This window comes from Musa acuminata, chromosome BXJ3-9 (assembly GCF_036884655.1).
Source record: "Musa acuminata AAA Group cultivar baxijiao chromosome BXJ3-9, Cavendish_Baxijiao_AAA, whole genome shotgun sequence".
Lineage (NCBI taxonomy): Eukaryota > Viridiplantae > Streptophyta > Magnoliopsida > Zingiberales > Musaceae > Musa > Musa acuminata.
Genome location: NC_088357.1, coordinates 2,900,724 through 2,919,925, shown reverse-complemented (window position 1 = coordinate 2,919,925; position 19,202 = coordinate 2,900,724). Strand labels below are relative to the sequence as shown.

General features: G+C 47.8%; 5 protein-coding genes across 7 annotated transcripts; 3 read left to right on the top strand and 2 right to left on the bottom strand.

The window, feature by feature from the left end:
- Window positions 1-373: 373 nt before the first annotated feature.
- LOC103997265 (mitogen-activated protein kinase kinase kinase 18) lies at window positions 374-2,775 on the bottom strand. The gene has a single exon (XM_018818034.2). It carries the CDS (start codon window positions 1,931-1,933, stop codon window positions 374-376), a length of 1,560 nt encoding a protein of 519 aa, XP_018673579.2. The 5' UTR covers window positions 1,934-2,775.
- Window positions 2,776-3,956: 1,181 nt separating this feature from the next.
- On the top strand, window positions 3,957-7,160 carry LOC103996943 (asparagine synthetase [glutamine-hydrolyzing]-like). 2 transcript variants are annotated; one of them, XM_009418017.3, is made up of 14 exons: window positions 3,957-4,295; window positions 4,409-4,547; window positions 4,631-4,726; window positions 4,800-4,941; window positions 5,014-5,204; window positions 5,279-5,440; window positions 5,519-5,599; window positions 5,674-5,895; window positions 5,963-6,097; window positions 6,176-6,256; window positions 6,339-6,425; window positions 6,497-6,604; window positions 6,679-6,885; window positions 6,967-7,160. In XM_009418017.3, the coding sequence occupies exons 1-14, from the start codon at window positions 4,030-4,032 to the stop codon at window positions 6,970-6,972; spliced, it is 1,923 nt and encodes a 640-aa protein (XP_009416292.3). In that variant the 5' UTR covers window positions 3,957-4,029; the 3' UTR covers window positions 6,973-7,160. The 2 variants fall into 2 exon arrangements, with proteins under 2 accessions (XP_009416292.3, XP_009416291.3); XM_009418016.3 differs by lacking the exon at window positions 6,967-7,160 and having other exon boundaries at window positions 6,679-6,957.
- On the bottom strand, window positions 7,084-12,162 carry LOC103996944 (acetylornithine aminotransferase, mitochondrial). 2 transcript variants are annotated; one of them, XM_009418020.3, is made up of 4 exons: window positions 11,108-12,162; window positions 10,583-11,014; window positions 8,907-9,341; window positions 7,084-8,056 (listed from the first exon to the last, which is right to left on the bottom strand). In XM_009418020.3, exons 2-4 carry the CDS (start codon window positions 11,006-11,008, stop codon window positions 7,517-7,519), a joined length of 1,401 nt encoding a protein of 466 aa, XP_009416295.2. In that variant the 5' UTR covers window positions 11,009-11,014; window positions 11,108-12,162; the 3' UTR covers window positions 7,084-7,516. The 2 variants fall into 2 exon arrangements, with proteins under 2 accessions (XP_009416295.2, XP_009416294.2); XM_009418019.3 differs by having other exon boundaries at window positions 11,189-12,161.
- Window positions 12,163-13,894: 1,732 nt separating this feature from the next.
- LOC135650189 (omega-3 fatty acid desaturase, chloroplastic-like) lies at window positions 13,895-16,736 on the top strand. The gene is made up of 8 exons (XM_065169391.1): window positions 13,895-14,728; window positions 14,810-14,899; window positions 15,004-15,070; window positions 15,172-15,264; window positions 15,345-15,530; window positions 15,604-15,684; window positions 16,064-16,201; window positions 16,283-16,736. Exons 1-8 carry the CDS (start codon window positions 14,226-14,228, stop codon window positions 16,436-16,438), a joined length of 1,314 nt encoding a protein of 437 aa, XP_065025463.1. The 5' UTR covers window positions 13,895-14,225; the 3' UTR covers window positions 16,439-16,736.
- A 190-nt stretch (window positions 16,737-16,926) lies between these two features.
- On the top strand, window positions 16,927-19,165 carry LOC103997264 (uncharacterized). The gene has a single exon (XM_009418432.3). The coding sequence runs from the start codon at window positions 17,913-17,915 to the stop codon at window positions 19,113-19,115; it is 1,203 nt and encodes a 400-aa protein (XP_009416707.2). The 5' UTR covers window positions 16,927-17,912; the 3' UTR covers window positions 19,116-19,165.
- The last annotated feature ends 37 nt before the right edge of the window (window positions 19,166-19,202 follow it).

The window sequence follows — 19,202 nt, the reverse complement described above, 5'->3', positions numbered from 1 at the left end:
CAAAGCGCGTTTCCCCCCTTTTTTTTATTGCATATAATTCGCAATGTAATTATATATTTATATTTATATTTCTATTTCTATATACTTTGAGAATATATGGTATATATATATATATTTATATATTTATATATTTATATATATATATATCTACCTTTTATTTAATCTAATAAAACTCAAATTATTAATGATAAAATAATTAATAAAAATTTAAAATATATATTAATATTAAATATTTTAATTCTTAAATAATAATAATCCTTAATCGAAACGGTGTATATAAAAGATTTACATATATATATTGAGATTGGAGAACAGGAGAGAATATTTTGGACGTTGGAGAGATTATGGTTATGATGACCACAGAACGGGAACATTAATGGTATGCAATTTTATTTCCGACAAAAAAGTCATCTCTGGTTGCTTTCCTTCTGCACCACATGTGCAACTGGCAGCACGCCACGCGCTTTAGGGGAGAAGAAAGTTGGCATGCACAGTGATCTGAGACTGAACTCATCAGACCTAACCTTCTTAGCCTCCACAAGAGAGAGAGAGAGAGAGAGAAGAAAAGGAAATGTAGAACTGTATTGCCATTTATCAGTGACGACAAGTGATGACACCCAATGACCAAACTCTTCCCCATTCCAACCACATGCTGACAGCCCAAACCACCATTACGGCAGTAACACCGGCGCCAACAAAGACGACAACGGCAGCTGCTGCAAGAAGCAGAGCGTCTCATTCCACTGCACAACCCACCCTCACTTGGCTCACCGGCGCTGCCGTTCCCGTCTCCCGATTCCCACCAGCCGCTGCTCGAACGATCTTCGCACGTCCCGTCCACAACGATCTCTTCCTCCTCTGACTCAGAGCACCAGATGAGCTCCCAACCATCACTGCACCAACCAAAGGCACCTCCGTCCAAAGCCAATTCCCTCACTCTTCCTCTTGCGCAATTCATCATCTCCTCGGCTTGATGATCGTAACTAGAACTAACAGTGCATCTTTCTTTGATGGAATCATCGTCGTCGTCATGGAATTCCGTGTTTGCCCACTCGAGAACGCCTCTCGGAGATGGGTCGGTGATTACGCTTTCCTTGGCTAAGAAAGGATGCTGCAGTAACTGCTCCGCCGTCCACCGCTCGGTCGCGTCCCTCCTGAAACACCTGGCGAGAAAGTCCTGGCCGACGTCAGACAGCCGAGCTGGGAACTCCGGTGTCTCGCCGCCATAGCCTATCCTGAGCATAGCTCCGGCAGCGTCGTTGGTCCTCATGTCGGGCCACGGCGGAGCACCCGTGACCATTTCGATGACGGTGCACCCGAGCGACCACACGTCCGACGCGGGCGTTGGCCGCTCCCCTCTCGCTACCTCCGGCGCCATCCACAGCGGGGTCCCGCGCACCCAACCCCGCCCGTCTCCTCCCCTGCTCGCGTCCGCAATCCTCACCGCTGCGCCGAAGTCCGCGAGCTTGGCCACGCGCCGGTCCCGCCCCAAGAGCACGTTCCGGCCCTTGACGTCGCAGTGCACGACCCCGGCGACGTCGTGGAGGTAACGAAGAGCTCGCACCACGCACCGCGCGTAAGCGCGCACTTGGATCTCGTCCAGCGGGAGACCCTTGGCCTTCGCCGCCGCTGCCGACTCCGCCACCGTGCCGCCGGGCATGTACTCGAGGTGCAGGTTCCGGCACGCGCCGGCACGAGGCTCCTGGCTGGTGTCGTCGCCGAGGTAAGCGACGACGTAGGGAGAGCGAAGGGACCTGAGGATTTGGATCTCCCTCTCCAAAGATTGGACCGAGGCAACAGGGGACGAACTCAGGCTCACAGATTTGACGGCGAAAGCGTGGCCGGTGGACTCGTCCAAGGCGAGGTGCACGACGCCGAAGGCACCAGTTCCGATGGCGCTTCCCTTCACCCAACACCGTCCGTGGCTTTCCATGGCCGAGAAGTTGGAGTTCGAGCTATAGAAGACGGTGATGCCGAGCTTAAATATTTATAGCCGGTGTAATGATTGGTCAAACCAATCAAAATAGGATGGATAAGGTGCGGGGTGAACCCCTTCAATTAATGCTATGGATATGGGTTTCGTGGTTGGATTCGATCGAGCCGATTAGAATCCGTGTCGACTTGGTGGGGAAACCTAAGCTTGGCGGCACGCACAATGCATGTTGGGCAAGTTTAGGACAGCGGGGAGACGTGCAGTAGCCATGAGCAGGATGACCAGTTGTCGAACACGGAGCATAGTAATGATGCGTGTGGATTTGCCTTGCCCTTCTCCAACAATGGAAGCTAGTGAGATCGAGTAAGATAAGCTAATCCGGTTCATGATCGACCCCAACAAGATCGAACCGGATCTAGCGGCAGGAATCGAGTTGCCAAATTGGCTCCGTGACGAGTGAGTGCGCCCTGCAAGCTCGGCCAAAAGTGGTCGGAACGGAGATTTGGGGCAGAGAGGAGTACGCGCATCAAACCTTGCGCAGAATTCATGGGATAGATGGGGCTGCCTTTGCGGAGGCGACGCCGGCCGGTGTAGGCCACATGTGGGCGGAAAGCGAGACAGAGTGGGCAAAGCAGTGCACCGGCAAGCCATGGTGGCTGACCTCACCGAGCATGCACCTGCCTCTGCGTTGCTTGACGTGATGGGGGAGAGAAACATCCCTCCGTTGGTTTGTGGCCATGGCTCCGTGACATGGGAATGAATACCACCGTGGGAGGGAAGCAGCTTCCGACCATGGATATGACAGATACACCGGTCGGCTCTGCACATGCACCCGTGGCCGGATTCGCAGATTGATGATGAGATGGGGCAAGTCCCCGAACACATCACATGCGAGACGCGTGCCGACATACCTCGGGATGATATCTGGGAATCCAGACTATGTGCGCCGTTGTATCAACATGCTTCGTGTCTGCGGACGGCGATCGACGCACGTGAGGGTCAACGTCGATGGGCTGCAGAGTTGACTCGCAGTATAATCACACTGATAGTTGACCGCAGATATACTGAGTCGGTAAATAGGACGAGGTGAAAAGTCAAACTCTATTAATTAAGGTACTTAATTAATGCGTCGTACGGATCAGACATGCGAATAAAGTGGTCGATTCAGATGTTCACGTGTTAAATTTTATTATTTATTTTTCTTGAATAGTGTAAAAAAAGTGAAAAAGAAATATATTTTTTTCAGGTTAAAAAGGTGGGAAGAACATGAATAGAGTGAGATAGGAGATAAAAAAGAGGAGAGGGAAGAACATGAATAGAGTGAGATAGGAGATAAAAAGAGGAGAGGGACATGGAGCCAACTCGGGCTGTGAGATATGGCTGACAGAAGGACAGAGGAGGAGGTGTCACATGCAGTTCCTTGCTCATCGACCTAACGATATCGATCATGGCAACCAGCTTATCACCAGTTGTTTTCCTGGAACCAATGCACACAGACAACCTGCAGAGTTGGGAATCGAAGCTTCAAGTTCTTCAGAAAATTCTCAATGCAAGAAAAATATGTGTGTGTGGATGCTACCCAAAGACGTATGATCGTCAGTTCAATACGGTGGTGAGATTGGTGTGCTCTGATCACTCTTTCGATCCCAAATCGGAACAAAGATTCCTGATTTCATTGCATAAGGTTCCTGCAATGCTAATGCGTAACGCTAATGCCAGAGCTCTGTCCAATCCAATCAAATCCCTTCTGTATACCTTAGTATCTATCGATAGAACGAAGCAGAATGACATGTTTTCTTGAAACAGGCACTTGAAGTGTCGACTTTGACTTGCTTCGAAGCAAGAAATGGTAGCTTTACTTACATACAGAAGGCAGCACAGATCCTTCGATCATAATAGGAGAAACCCAACTCTCCCATATCATCGGATTGCTTGTGCTTCTTTGGTAAATCCTCGTATTGACAGAAGTTCTACCCTGTCTCTGATAAAGCAATTCAACTGCCGAAGCTTTGTATCTCACCTTAATCCTGTGGTAAAGGGAAGACGAAGAAGACGACGAAGAAGAAGAAACCAATCGGAACCGTCCATAGCCTGCGATGATCGAGCGAGAACCGTCGGATCAAAAAGAGCGAGAACCGTTCTTGGAGAAGATCCCGAGATTCAAAGAAACAGGCACGGAATTCACGAGCAGTGGGACCCGCTTCGTTTGGCCTTGGATTATACCCGTCTTCGTCGTTCGGTCTCTTCGTTTTCCAACGTTCGTCTGCTTTGCGCCGGTGATCATGTGCGGAATTCTGGCAGTCTTGGGTTGCTCCGATGACTCGCGGGCCAAACGCGCTCGGGTGCTCGAGCTCTCTCGCAGGCAATGATCCAACCTTCCCACCTACTTTCTTCCACCCTCTCTCTGCCTCTTCTCTCCATGCACGTTTGTTGCTTGCATCAAGGGATGGAAGAGAGGTAACTCTCTGCGTACAGGTTAAAGCATCGCGGTCCAGATTGGAGCGGGCTGTACCAGCATGGAGATTGCTTCCTGGCACACCAGCGGCTGGCAATCGTCGATCCTGCTTCCGGCGACCAGCCTCTGTACAATGAAGACGAAACCATCGTCGTGACGGTCTGCAACACTCGTTTGAGTTGCTATTTGTACCTTAATTCGCTAGTTTAGCTCATTCATGGAGGGAATCTGTTCGATGCCAGGCGAATGGAGAGATCTACAATCACGAAGAACTGAGGAAACGATTGCCCGGTCACAGGTTCAGAACAGGCAGCGACTGTGAAGTTATCGCGCATCTGGTAAGAGCTTTTAGCCCTCCTTCTGCCATCTCCATCTACCATTTCCCTCTGTGATTCCATTTGTCGGTGACAGTACGAGGAATATGGCGAGGGGTTCATGGATATGTTGGATGGGATCTTCTCGTTCGTGTTGCTGGATACGCGCGACGACAGCTTCATCGCTGCTCGAGATGCGATCGGAATCACTCCTCTCTACATCGGCTGGGGACTCGAAGGTACTCTCGCTCGATCTTCTCCCCCGAGCGATCGAATTCCCTGTAGAGATTGTTCTGAGTACATGCATGCAGGCTCTGTGTGGATATCATCAGAGATGAAAGGACTGAATGATGACTGCAAACGCTTTGAGGTCTTCCCTCCGGGGCACATGTACACCAGTAAAGGAGGCAGCCATGAGAGATGGTACAAACCACCTTGGTACGTGGAGGCAATTCCATCAGCCCCGTATGATCCCCTTGTTCTGAGAGAGGCGTTCGAGAAGGTAAGACGCGTTGCAGGGAGAAACATGGTTGAATAGCCTCGAGAACGGGAACTGATCTTTCTCTCTGTTTGAAGGCTGTCATCAAAAGGCTCATGACTGATGTCCCATTCGGAGTCCTGTTATCCGGTGGCCTTGATTCATCACTGGTTGCTGCTGTGATTTGTCGTCACATGGCCGGAACGAGAGCTGCAGAGCAATGGGGAACCCAACTCCACTCCTTCTGCGTTGGCTTAGAGGTCAGCGATGTGGTCTCATCTTTTAGCCCAAAGAAGATATAGTCTGCGTCCGATCCTTTATCTTCGCTTTCCTTGCAGGGCTCGCCGGATCTGAAGGCTGCGAAGGACGTCGCCGATCACCTGGGAACCGTTCACCATGAGTTCCACTTCACCGTTCAAGTATCTACAACGTATGCGATGGCTCTGTACCATTCGAGCTCACCGTAGCTGATGATGAGTCTCTACATTTCCAGGACGGAATTGATGCGATCGAGGATGTGATCTATCATACCGAGACGTATGACGTGACCACGATCAGGGCCAGCACACCCATGTTCCTCATGTCTCGCAAGATCAAAGCGATGGGAGTGAAGATGGTGATCTCCGGCGAGGGGTCAGACGAGCTCTTCGGAGGCTACTTGTATTTCCACAAGGCACCAAACAAGGAAGAATTCCACAGGGAGGCATGCCGCAAGGTATGCAGATTGGTGTTCTGCGCATATCTTGTGGTTGGAGCTCTCACTCGTGCGATCGCACTCGTAGATTAAGGCGCTCCACCAATATGATTGCTTGAGAGCTAATAAAGCAACGTCCGCATGGGGAGTGGAAGCCCGCGTGCCCTTCTTGGATAAGGGATTCATAGACGTCGCAATGGGCATCGATCCAGAATGGAAGATGGTGTGTAAGATTTGTCTGATCGCTGGCAACACAAAAAAAAAATGTCTCTGTTTTCTGACGCGATGCGTTTGTGATCAGATCAAGCCTGATTTGGGGCGGATTGAGAAGTGGGTACTGAGGAAGGCTTTTGACGATGAGGCGAAGCCATACCTGCCAAAGGTACTCATTTGTCCACCATCTTCTCTCTCTTATCTTCTTCTTCTTCTTCTTCTTCTTCTAAGTTTCCATCATGTCGCTGCAGCACATTCTGTACAGGCAAAAGGAGCAATTCAGTGATGGTGTTGGCTACAGCTGGATCGATGGACTGAAAGCCCACGCAGCAGAGCATGTACGTCGTCTTTCTTATTTGCCTCGAGGTGTCTCTGATCTAACCGGAACGTTCATCTTCATGCATGACAGGTGTCTGACAAAATGATGCAGCACGCAGAGCACGTATATCCATATAACACCCCTGCCACGAAAGAAGCCTACTACTACAGAATGATCTTCGAAAGCTTCTTCCCACAGGTAGAGAGAGCATGCACACAAACCCCATGATCATATGATCTCTTAGATGGTGAAGTTCTCAATTTGGCGTGCAGAACTCTGCGAGATTGACTGTTCCCGGGGGTCCGAGCGTGGCGTGCAGCACCGCCAAGGCGGTGGAATGGGACGCGCGGTGGTCGAAGAACGTGGATCCCTCGGGCAGAGCTGCTGTGGGCGTGCATGCTTCCGCCTATGACCCAACCGCGCCGTCTCTTCTCGACGCGAAGCACAGAATGACAGAGGTGAAGGCTTCAGGGCTCACTGTAAGCACATAGTTTCTTCAGATAACATGCGTACTGCTTCCATCGGCTTCACATGTGTTAGTAAGATCTTCTATGATGCAGGGTTGAAATCCTTGCATGAACTGAATGAAATCACAGCGAGGTTGATGATATTGCTCTACAGACATCACAACAGAAACCATAGGCAGTGATTATACTACCAGAATTTGTATATTGTCATTGGAATCAAGTCAAACACTTCAACATTTATCAACATACCAGAGAAATAACATCGTTTGTGCATATTTATGCTGTGAGACATGGCATTTACATACACACAAACTCATTAGCCATCCTTCCAACTCAGCAGACATGATCTTGAAGCTATAATTTTGCAACATGATTGCTCATATATATAAATATCTTTCAGCTCAAACACGTACTATAAACCTTCATGTTAGTGAACTAAACCAGTTGCAAAATATCGGTTGTTCCACTGTTAAAAAGCAGCGAATCGAAATCGGCAGACATGTTGCTGGTTTACCTTCCGTTAAGGCGCATTGTGCCGATTAGGACGACTTCGAATCTTATAACCTAGAGTGCAAACGGTTCACACCATGTCCAGGTAACATGTCTTCACATGAACCATACCATACAAACTGAAGCTTGTACCTTAACTAGAAGCATGAGCATCGAGAGCAGGCAAGCATGCGCTCAGAACTTCAGCGGCCTGTTCCAGCTCCGTCTCAGATATGATTAGCGGAGGTACCAGCCTAACGACATTCCCTTTTCCAGCCGTCAGCACCAAAAGGCCAGCATCTCGACATGCATTAACAAGGGGAGAAGCTTGGACATCCAGCTCGATTCCCACGATGAGCCCAAATCCACGTACTTCTTTCACGTGTGGGTTCCCTCCCAGTTTATTAAGGAGTAGATCTTTCAAATAGAGTCCTTTTCTGGTTACACTGGCCAAGAAAATGGAGTTCTGAATTTTATCCAGTACTGCAAGGGCAGCATGACAAACAAGAGGTCCACCAGCAAATGTGCTCCCATGGTCCCCAGAGCTTATGGCCGCAGCAACCCTTTCAGTGGTGAGGACGACACCAATTGGGAGACCACCGGCGAGGGGTTTAGCAAGGGTCATCATATCAGGAGCCACACCAAAAGCCTCATGGGCCCAGAGATGACCTGTTCGGCCCAACCCACACTGGACCTGCACAAGAGAATGTTATTGAAACATGATAACTTAAAGAATAATAAAGACCAGATGTAGACAAAATAACACAAATCAAGTTTCAAAAATGAAAGGGTAGGATAAAAAAAAGCAAATCGTTCTGTACATCTAACGTTGCCTATCAGTTACTTTAATGTTACGAAAAATGTAAAAACTTTAATTTACAAGCTGTATTCCCTTGGAACTATTTCACTTCAACCAGTTCCAAGTGCGAGATGCGAGCAATTATACTGATATCTTAATGTTAGGCACCACAATAATCGAAGATCCATGTTAACTATAGTAAGAAAAGAAGTAGCTATAGATATTCTGTCAGACAAAAGTATAGATAAAGAGGAAAAGGACAGGTTTTGTTCCATGGTGAAATGGATTATAGGAATTAGATCTGCAAATCAGCCAAAATTGTCTACCTAACTGGCTAGGAGACATTCGTGGCACTTGCAGCTTGAACACTACCAGTACTACATAGTCACAAGCTGCACCGACCGGGATGAAGGTGCTAGGCAACCTCAATATTGGTCCATTAACCCAAGATCTTTTAAGAAACAGGTGAATTAACCAAGGTGAACCAGCTTCATTAATTTTGAAAGACAATATTTACAGAAATTATGGTAGTGTTAGCAAAAAGATAATACGTCGTCCATGAAACTTTAAGCTAAATTAAAAAGATCCTATTGTAATAAATTTATAGTTGGAAAGTAAAAATCTCAAAACACTGAGAGATTTGAACAACCTAATTAGAAAAAAGATAAACCATGTCTCAAGGGGTCATTCCATGCAACCAATAACATAGTTTTAGAAAATCATCAACTATTCAAGTAAAGCCTACCTCGTCATATACCAAAAGAGCACCAGCATTGTCACAGGCAGTGCGAAGCGCCTGCAGGAAGTCCTTTGTGGCACTATATATTCCACCTTCACCCTGAATAGGTTCCACAAAAACTGCTGCAGTTTTGCCAGGTTGAATTGCTTTTATGGCTTCTTCACTATTCCCATATTCTATGAACGTAACCCCAGGCATGACAGGTTCAAAGGGTGACCTATAGTGTTCTTTACTTGTGAGGGCAAGAGCACCCATCGTCCTCCCATGAAAACTATTAGTGAAAGCAATAAACTCAGTAGCAAGAAGCTTCTCATCAGCATGTGAAAATCTTTGGAACTTCCTAGCAAACTTTATAGCTGCTTCATTTGCTTCTGTTCCAGAGTTTGTAAAGAAAACACGGTCTGCAAATGAACACTCTACAAGGCGCTTTCCAAGAGTCACCTGCATCATCCATGCACATCAATGGCCGAAGAAATAAAAAATATGAAAATTGGGAGAAGATAAGGAAAGTTTTAATGCTTAAGTAACAAATCGAATGAAAACAAGCATAAGCCGTGCATGAGGGCAGGAAAAGGTCACAAGTCAGGAACAATAACACAAGTTCAATACAAAGATCTCATGTTAAGAACACATAGAAGCACTAAAAATGCAGAACTTACTAAAAATTTAGCTTCCAGAAAAGAATAGAATTTATTATTGGCTGGGCTATTATACCAGCAACACATAGAAGCACCAAAAATACAAAATTAAATTATAGAAAAGAATTTATTCTAAGCACTAAACAATAGTTACAGAAAAAAGAGGTGAGAATGCAAATAAGCAAAAAGGAGGGTGAAATAAAGAATGTGAGATGGAACTTCAGAGTGCTATCACACCAGGTTATTTGCAAGGTTTCCATCTTCAATTCATTCTGAAACCTTGAACTTTATACCCATTTCTACGTGAACCGGTATTTCTGATTTGCCGTCATCATTTCTTCCAAACTCCTCAGATCGTTTTAATTGTCTTCCTCCTAAATTCCAGTTTCATTTCTACTCTTTTAAGTTCTCTTATTGGCAGAAGCCCAAATCTTGAGCCCACAAAGTCACATGACAAACTGGCATAATAGTTTCTAAACATGCAAATGCAATAAAAGAACATTAAAATTCAGAGTTATCCCCATCAAAATTGACCACAATCCTACTAGGGACAGTATTTCAGACGACAAAAATATAGAAAAAGAACAAATAAACGAACAGTTGTTTTGAACCACAAATTAGACTTCATTCAAAAACAGAGTTTAGGGCTCCAGAAGCATATGTAAGATGCAAATCAGCAAAGGTCAGGCTTAACATGAGCGACGAACAAATGCCACGATAAATACAATAGAGCTAGTAATTACAGGAAATTAATGTAAAAGACTTGTTTGCTGAGAACAAACTGAAGAAAACTGGTACTCATCCATATTAATAAAAAAGAACCAGAGGCTCACGATGGTCGAAAGAACGAAAGAACAAAAGATATAAGTGCAATATTGAGCCCATTGATCAAAGAAACATAGCACCTAATCCATAAATCCCAACAAACCATTAACAATTTGCATTGATTAAGAACCCAAGAAAAGCTGTAGTCCATGTAAAATTCCTCAACTAACAAGTATCAAGACAAACTCATAGCCTGGCTCATAAATGTTCTAACTTTACCTGAGGTATTGAGTAGTAGACGTTACTGACATGGGTAAGAGTGCTGGCCTGCTCGACCACAGCATTCACCCAATCGGGATCGCCATGCCCGAGGGAGTTCACCGCAATCCCGGCCGTCATGTCCAGGTACTCCTTCCCGTCCACATCGTAGAGCTTGCATCCCTTGCCACTCTCGATCACCACCGGAGCTCGAGCATAGGTTCCCACGAGCACATTCCTTTCCGTCTCCATCACTTCCTTGCTCTCCCTCGTCACCGGCTTCGCGGAAGCTGACCCCTGCCGTGGGTCCGTCACCAGACATGAGGAAATCTTTGGAATTACTGCTCCTAATGAGATTCTCCGTCCTTTATCCAACTTAAAAAGCCGAGGGAGATCGGCCGGTGGAGAAATGTGAGAGATGTGTATCGTTTGAAGAGAATTCGACATTCTTCCCTGTAAGAAATCTCTCCTTTGATCTTTCTTCGCCAAGGTTAATAAAATTAAAGAACTATAAACACCAAAACAAATTCTTCGGCGAAATCTTACTTTGGCAGGCAACCATAAACTTATCTTCCTCCAAAAGCTATACGATTCTTAGAAAAATCGGATCTTTTTCCAAAGACTTACCGAAACAAAGAAGGTTTCTTTGACGATCTCGGATCAGATGATGAAAGGTGGGAGATCGGACGCCACGTTGATCGGAACCGAAGCAAGGGGAAGCGAACCCCAACCGAGAGCTACAGACTGGCAACAGCGAGAGCAACTAATCTAGTAAACCGGCATTCTGTTCACCGAGAGATTAGGGTTCTAAGGCGAATGGGTCTAAACCCGTGCATAAACCGTTACCAACCCAGCAGCGTCGCTGTAGCAACCGATGACCCGTTATAAACGATACGTTATGCGTCCCAATAAACGTTATAATGCCTATCGAGAAGGATATCGCGTGCGCCTCCTTCCCGTTACAGTTTGTAGCGCCTTCGGCCGAAAGGCACATATAATAAGGCAGACAAGTGAAGGCAAATGGAGTCATCTTCCTCTAAACCTGCTATTGTGAAGTATTGGTATGTGATCTACAAGAAATACTGCTATTTCCTACTGCCACACCTCATACTCAATATCTTGAAGAGTAATCGCAATTAGCATGTCAGAAGATTCTGAGGCAAATGGAGTCATCTTCCTCTAAACCTGCACAGAATTCACAGAAACTGATGAGAATCGAAAGTGTACTCGTTATCCTTCTTTGTACTCACAGAAAAAGCCCATGTCCTCTCTTTCTCTCTCTCTTCTCGCCTGTAACGTATGCATCAGAGAAGGAGCAGGCTGTGGATCCTGCATACGAATCATGAACCTCTTTGCTCTTTGGTCAATCTTCGAGCAAATAGACGCAACTGCGACGTCGACCTGGAAGTCATCCATCTTGCGCTTGCGGTGAAATAAGATTGGCTGTGCATGGTGGAGAAGATGGGCACATGAAGAACAGGCACAGCCTTCGTCGGTGGAAGAAGAAGACGTGCAAGCCATGCACGTGCCCTGCTTCTCCACCCTGCACAACCCACCACTCGGGTGCATGAAGCCAGCAAGCAGCTCTGCAGCTGAAGACGCCATCGTTCCCAGATTTATAAGGCTGGCTGGTGCTGGAAGAACCACTCATCTCTTCCCTCCGCTGAGGCCATCGCACAGAAAGGTGTAAGAGGTGGCATCTTTAGCCTTGCCGATGCTGATGAGTAGTGTCATCGAGGATTGGATGCGTTGGCTTGGAGACCACCGGACAAGCAAGCATGGGACAATAAGGCCAAAAACCAGGGAAGTGATGCTTAGTGCGCAGCATCTTTATGCATTTTAATTATGAGGGTTGCAATATCTTATAAGATGTACAGATCAGGTGGCCTTCAGGGCGGCGGTGGAGCATGCGATAGATTCCTCAGGTGCTCATGGTTTCTTTTTCGGTGGATTGCAGCTTTATGAGCCTTCTTCAGGAATGTCATAGCTTCTTCTTCTCTCTCTCGCTGAGACACGAGCAATGATCGAGACCTAAGCTCCATTGCTAAGCATAACACTCATCTGAGCAATATGAGTAGATCTCCATGTAGTAGATAGAACCTCATGATTGAGGAGCTGACGTTGAAAAGTGATACACTTGGCTTGGTGCTGGTGGAATTAAGTCCATGCTCCTATAGTGGTTGTGATCAAGGATGATGATGCTGCACACTTAGAGAAATGACCACAGACATATGGGAAACAGCAACAAAGATGGTGGTGGTGAAGCAGTTTATATAGCGAGATTGATTGGGTGCAAGTAATCATTACACCTTGAGAATGGAGGGTGGCAGAAAAGTCGGTACCAACAAGCTCTAATGGGTTTGTCACAAACTCCATTATCTCTCATCTCTTCAAGAACAACAGTTTCTATTAGGTAAAAGCACTGTGGCCATGTTATTCTATGCACCTCAACATTACAAGTTGCTCATCCTTCACCTGATATACATGTATGTTCTTCTTGGTAGCAAATATTTCTTCTCCTTTGATCTAGAATATATATATATATTCTGCGCTTGGGCTTGGGCTTGGGTTTGGAGATCGTTTTGGGGTTCGGCAGGTGCCTCGGATTGGCTCGTGGCCCGCTGTAGTCCTCCAAAGAGACGACCAGTGACCGCCTTCCTCCGCCTCTGCTCAGCCCTGTTCATTCCCATGCGATGGAATCGATGTATTCTCTTCGCTGCGTCGTAAACAAGGCAAGAAGATGATACCTGAGGCGGGACGGATGAGGCTTAGAGAGCAGAGCAGAGCGATGACGACGAAACAGAGGAGCCGCCGAGGCCGAAGCGAGCCATCTGTTCCCGAATCCATGACTGACGGGTACAGGGGAGGAGAGCAGCGTCTTTATACTGCGCGAATCGACGGAGGCGGCGGCCGACGTGCACGGCGTACATCGGAGGGAAGAGCTGACCGGAAGCGCGTCATGCGAGCCACGTAGCGGTGTTGGGTACAACGTCGTCTCCTTGCACGAGTACGACGAAAAATAGCGCCGCCAATCTGCAGCTGTCGAGTTTTGGGTATCGCATGCAGCAAAGCGTGCGAGAAGGAATGCGTCGTGGCTCGAGTCGGGACGACGGTTTTTTTGCCACAAAGGTCTCTCTGCTACGTGTAAGCTGCTGATAGGTCGGTGCGGCTACAGCTGCTCGCCTTGGATTTGTAGCTTCCTATGGTTCCACGCAAGGCTCGCCATGGACACAAAACACACGAGGGAAAGCAAGAGGGCCACGAGGGAAAGCAAGAGGGAGGAGGGGTAAAGGTGGGGAAACGGATTCCACGCTTATAGGAGATCTGAAGAGGTCTGTTGCTGTAATCCATGAGATTGCTGCTGATGAGGGAGGGGATAAAGGGAATTATATGTTCTTGATTCTTTGAGGGTTTGCAATAAAAATCTCTCCTTTTTACCGCCACCGTCACTGGACTTGTGAGTGGTTGCCGAGGCCGCCGTCATTGGCCTTTGCAATATCTGGTCTACAAAAAGGAAACAGAGGCAACGAGAGGCTGTTATGTGAGAAGGGCGAGCCGCCTCTGGAATCTGATCTCCGCCTTCTCCTGCCCTAATCCTATAGAAGACCTCTCAGACCGGGGAGGAGGAGTCGGGGGACGGCGAAAAGGCGCGACCTTTGGGGGAATGGCGATTTGGGTCGTCTCTAACTGCTGTGGCCTCAGGCCCCTCCCCGCATCCCTCCCTCGCCCCAACTCCGGCCTCCTACCCGCTGCTAGCCTCAAGCCCTTGAAGAGGAGGCCCCTCTTCTCCCCCACCGTCGGTCTCGGCGGCCGCAGGGAGTGGGCGCTCCGCGTGAGCGCGCCGTTGCAGGTGGCGCCCTTGGAGGATGAGAGGGAGTCCGGCGGGGGCAGCGGGGAGCCCTCCTTGAAGGGGAGTGACGGGAAGGAGGCAGCTTTCGACCCCGGGATGCCGCCGCCGTTCGGGCTGGCTGAGATTCGAGCGGCCATACCCAAGCATTGCTGGGTGAAGGACCCGTGGAGGTCGATGAGCTACGTGGTGCGCGACGTGGTGGTCGTATTTGGGCTCGCCGCGGCCGCGGCGTCCCTTAACAACTGGATAGTGTGGCCGCTCTATTGGATTGCACAGGGAACCATGTTCTGGGCTCTCTTCGTTCTCGGCCATGATTGGTACGGAGCAAATCCTAAGCTCAAGATTCAACCTTTACTCGCTTCATGTTGCTTTCCTTACCAAGTTTGGATCTTTGGCAGTGGGCACGGGAGCTTTTCGAACAACCCGAAGCTTAACAGCGTCGTGGGGCATTTGCTCCACTCCTCCATTCTCGTGCCCTACCATGGATGGTAGCTTCCTATTTCCCACTCCTAGCATTCTGAATCTAATTAGATCTGTTGTTGCCTTCTCCCATGTCTAACGCAAACAAAGGTGATGCTTTTGAGCTCTGCAGGAGAATTAGCCACAGGACTCATCACCAGAACCATGGGCACGTCGAGAATGACGAGTCATGGCATCCGGTTAGCAGCTCACTCATACTTGTGCTATAGGCTATAGATTGCTTGTTGATTCCCTTGTGAAATCTGTATAATATGCTCTCTTCATTTTGCTCTAATTGCAGTTGGCTGAGAAGCTGTACAGAAGTTTGGACTCCACAACTCGGAAGCTTCGCTTCACATTGCCATTCCCTATGTTTGCTTACCCCTTCTACCTGGTGAGCAGCTACTCAGATTGCTTGCAGTTGACTACTGATCATTTAGGAGCCCAGTTGTCTTAACTCATAACTCTTCACAGTGGGGAAGGAGTCCAGGAAAGTGCGGATCGCACTTCCACCCTAGTAGTGATTTGTTTGTCCCTAATGAGAAGAAGGATGTGATTACATCGACGATTTGCTGGGCTGCAATGGTGGTGATTCTTGCAGGGCTAACCTATTTGATGGGTCCTAATCAGATGCTTAAGCTCTATGGAGTTCCGTATTGGGTATGTGTTTCTTGTTTACCTTGCCATGTATATATACTACGGATGACTTGAATTGTTTTGCTTCTGAATGCAGATTTTTGTCATGTGGTTGGATCTTGTGACATACTTGCATCATCATGGACATGAGGAGAAGCTTCCTTGGTATCGTGGAAAGGTATGAAGTTGTTGATCAAAACTATCTAAATTGCATCGATTAGCCATCCAGAGAAGTTATGAAGTTAGATTCAGATATACACTTTGTGCTATCCAAATTTCCATGGGAACAGAACTGGTTTTATCCTGTGATTGAGTTGAACACTCGATGTTTCTTATACATGAATAATTCAGTTATCGGAAGAGCAACATGGTAGAAGGATCAATGTGTCCGATAGATTCTTGGGAATTGAAATAGCGAGTTTTGTTCTTGTCATGATTGTTGTTGTGCACATCAACATTTTCCACTGAAAGCTGGATAATTGAGATTGAATCTCGGTGTTTTTGCTCTAAAGATGATTCATTTAATGAGCTAATCATCTTTTGCTCATTACATCTAGGAATGGAGTTATCTTCGAGGAGGATTGACGACACTAGACCGAGATTATGGATGGATCAACAATATCCACCATGATATTGGCACTCATGTGATACATCACCTCTTCCCGCAGATACCACACTACCATCTAGTAGAAGCGGTCAGCACTACTTATTTTCTCCTTTGTTTTACTTGGATTTATTCTACGGAGTTTCTTATCAAACTTTTGTTGTCGTATCAGACCGAGGCAGCAAAGCCAGTGATCGGGAAGTACTACAGGGAACCTGCCAAATCTGGACCTCTGCCATTTCACCTTCTGGGAGTCCTGGTGAGGAGCTTGAAACATGATCATTATGTTAATGACACTGGAGAAGTTGTCTACTATCAGACCGATTGAGGGGTACTTCAGATTAATGGTCATCTCAAAGGCATTGGTGGAATGCTAATAGCATAATACATGTTTGATCAGACCTGCATGTTCATCAAAGCTGGAATTTTTGCTGATGGCTTCCTCTCCGGCCACACATTCTTTTCTCCTCTCCGAGTGCAAGGAAGAGATGCCTCTGCTGCCCGTTCATGTAATAGCATAGCATGGATCTGTATATGTTGAAGTTGGCCGGAAAAAAATTATCGGCATAAGCCAACCTATCATTCTTTGAGAAGAAGAAAGTGAGGACTTGTTGTTGTTTGTTCCATCTACTAAAACTCATTGTGATTGCTGCACAAATGAAGATGCTCTTTTGAAATCCTCCACAAGAACAGGCAATTCTCCACCCACGAAGCATCACAGTGCATCCTCATCTCGAATGAAGCTGGTGGCAATCATTTGGTGGATGAAACATCCATTTCACCCATCTATATCACGGGACACAAACTTTTCCTTTCATTTGCTGTTGGATATGGACCAATCGGCTGTTGAAGGCAACTGCAGCAAGACATTTGTGTAGCACCCGCAGTCCAGGAAATGTCACTAGTGAGTGGTGGCAGCTTGGTCTATGAAAAGAGGTACCAACATCAAATGGCCATATATGCAGAAAGGAGAAGACATTTATGCTCCTGTTTCACTGATTTAAGCTATATGAGGTATCAACATCAACTGGCCATATATGCAGAAAGGATAAGACATGTATGCTCCTGTTTCACTGATTTAAGCTATATGTGAATCACATGTATGCCTCTATCTTCTATCATTAATCATCTTCTTGACTTGATCAGATCACACATTAGATTCTTTTCCTTGTCTGCATATTCATCTGATAATGCAGCCATCACAATCTACTGTCGTTTCATCTTTTCCATGGTGGAGGATCAACAGATCCCGTGATTACTCCTTCCACTGAGTTCAACGAGAAGAGAAGAGGTCTCATCCGTCTCTGTCTTCAATAAGCTGTGTTTCTCACGTTTTCTGTGCTGTTGACATCAGACGAGAGGGAGCTCTTCGTGCAGCGTTGTCTATGCTCCCATGCTGCTCACTCGGCTTTGACTGCACCACCGGCTGCAGGAAGAGGAGGAAGAAGAAGCAGCAGCTTCGGGCCCCACCCGACGTCGACAGCTCCGCACCACACAAATCCTGAGTCAGAAACATCGGCTGCTGACAGACCCGAATCTCCCGGCCTCGGGTCACCCACCAACGTACCCACTCCTCTCTCTCTGTCTCTCTCTCTCTGACGCAATGACACCTACATATTAGATTGCCGACAACCGCGAAAGGACCCACGTGGACCCCACGGAACCACCCTTTTCCCAACCACTCACCGCTTTCCGATCCCATCACCCGACCCACTGCGTCTTCAAACGCAGAGCCCGCCCCGGCAGAGCAGCCTTTCCTCCTCATTATTCAAATTTGTCTCTCCTCTCCTCTTCCTCCTCTCATGAACACCTCTCACCCTCCGCTCGACTTGAATTCCGACGCCGCCGGCGTCGGATGCCTGTCCGGGGTGGTGCGCCGGCTGCTCTGTGCGAGTCTTCGTAGCAATGTGCACGGAGATTGCAGCGCGGACGAAGGGGTGGGCAGCAGTAGCCTTGGCATAGAATGGATCGCCATGCAGAAGAAGAAGAAGAAGCCGCCGGCGACGCCCTGCATCGTGGCACGCCTGATGGGGCTCGACTCGATGCCGGTGTTCCCCTACACTCCTCCGGAGACGGTGACCCGCAGCCGGTCTACGAACTCGGTCGAGAGCTGGCCTGGGTTCTTGTGCAGCGAGAGGAGCAGCGGCGCGGCGCAGATCAGGACGCCGTCGTCGTTTCGTGAAGCTCCGACGTACTTGAGACAGGAGAACGATGACTTCTTGGTCATGAGCTTCACGCCTGAGGACAAAGCTCGGAGCATTCTGGTCAAAGCAGGAGATTCGAGGGAGAGGAAGAAGGGTGGGAAGAACAACGGAGCGAAGAAGGATACCAGAAGGACGGAGCAGAAATCTCGAGAAGCAGGAAAGCAGATACAGAAGGAGAATGTGCCCCGGAGAAAGCACTCCAGCGGCAAGGGCTCGGTCATGTCGTCTCCAAATAAGGCCTGCCGAACCACGAAATCTGGCGGCAGCAATATAAAGCCCGCGAAACAAAGGGAAACGCCATTGACGGACGAGAGAGGTCGAAGGAAGAACAGAGCGGGTTGCAGCTCCCATCCTTCCACGGATGGCGCGTGCTCCCGCAGCTTCAACTCTCGCCGTTCAGGTAATTCCATAACTGGCTCATTATTTCCTTCGGCAAATGCAGAAGAAGAGAGGAAGCAGACATCGAAGTTGGAGAAGCTCAACTCCACGTCTCCGAGTTGTCATCCCGAGACGAGCTCAAGAGACAGAGGAACCGACTTGTCTAGTGAACCAAGCACCAAGAAATCCAGCAAGACCGAGCAGGCGAGTCTAGAATGGAGCGAAATCTGGGAGAAGACTTGCATGCTTACAGAGGAGGATCTGAAGGACTCCACATGGACGTCAAGAGAGATTTGGAGGTCGGAAGAGGCCGGTGAGATAGGAGAAGTGGTGGCGCTGGAGATGCTTGATCTGGTCCTCATGGAGACTGTATCTCAGATGTCCAGTAATGGCACAAGATCCAAAAATGTAAATGGCATTTGACTTTGTGTCGAATCGATGGGATCTATGGAAAGATCCCAAAGTCTATCGAAGAGGCCGCAAGATGATGACTCCTAAAGGAAGAATGCA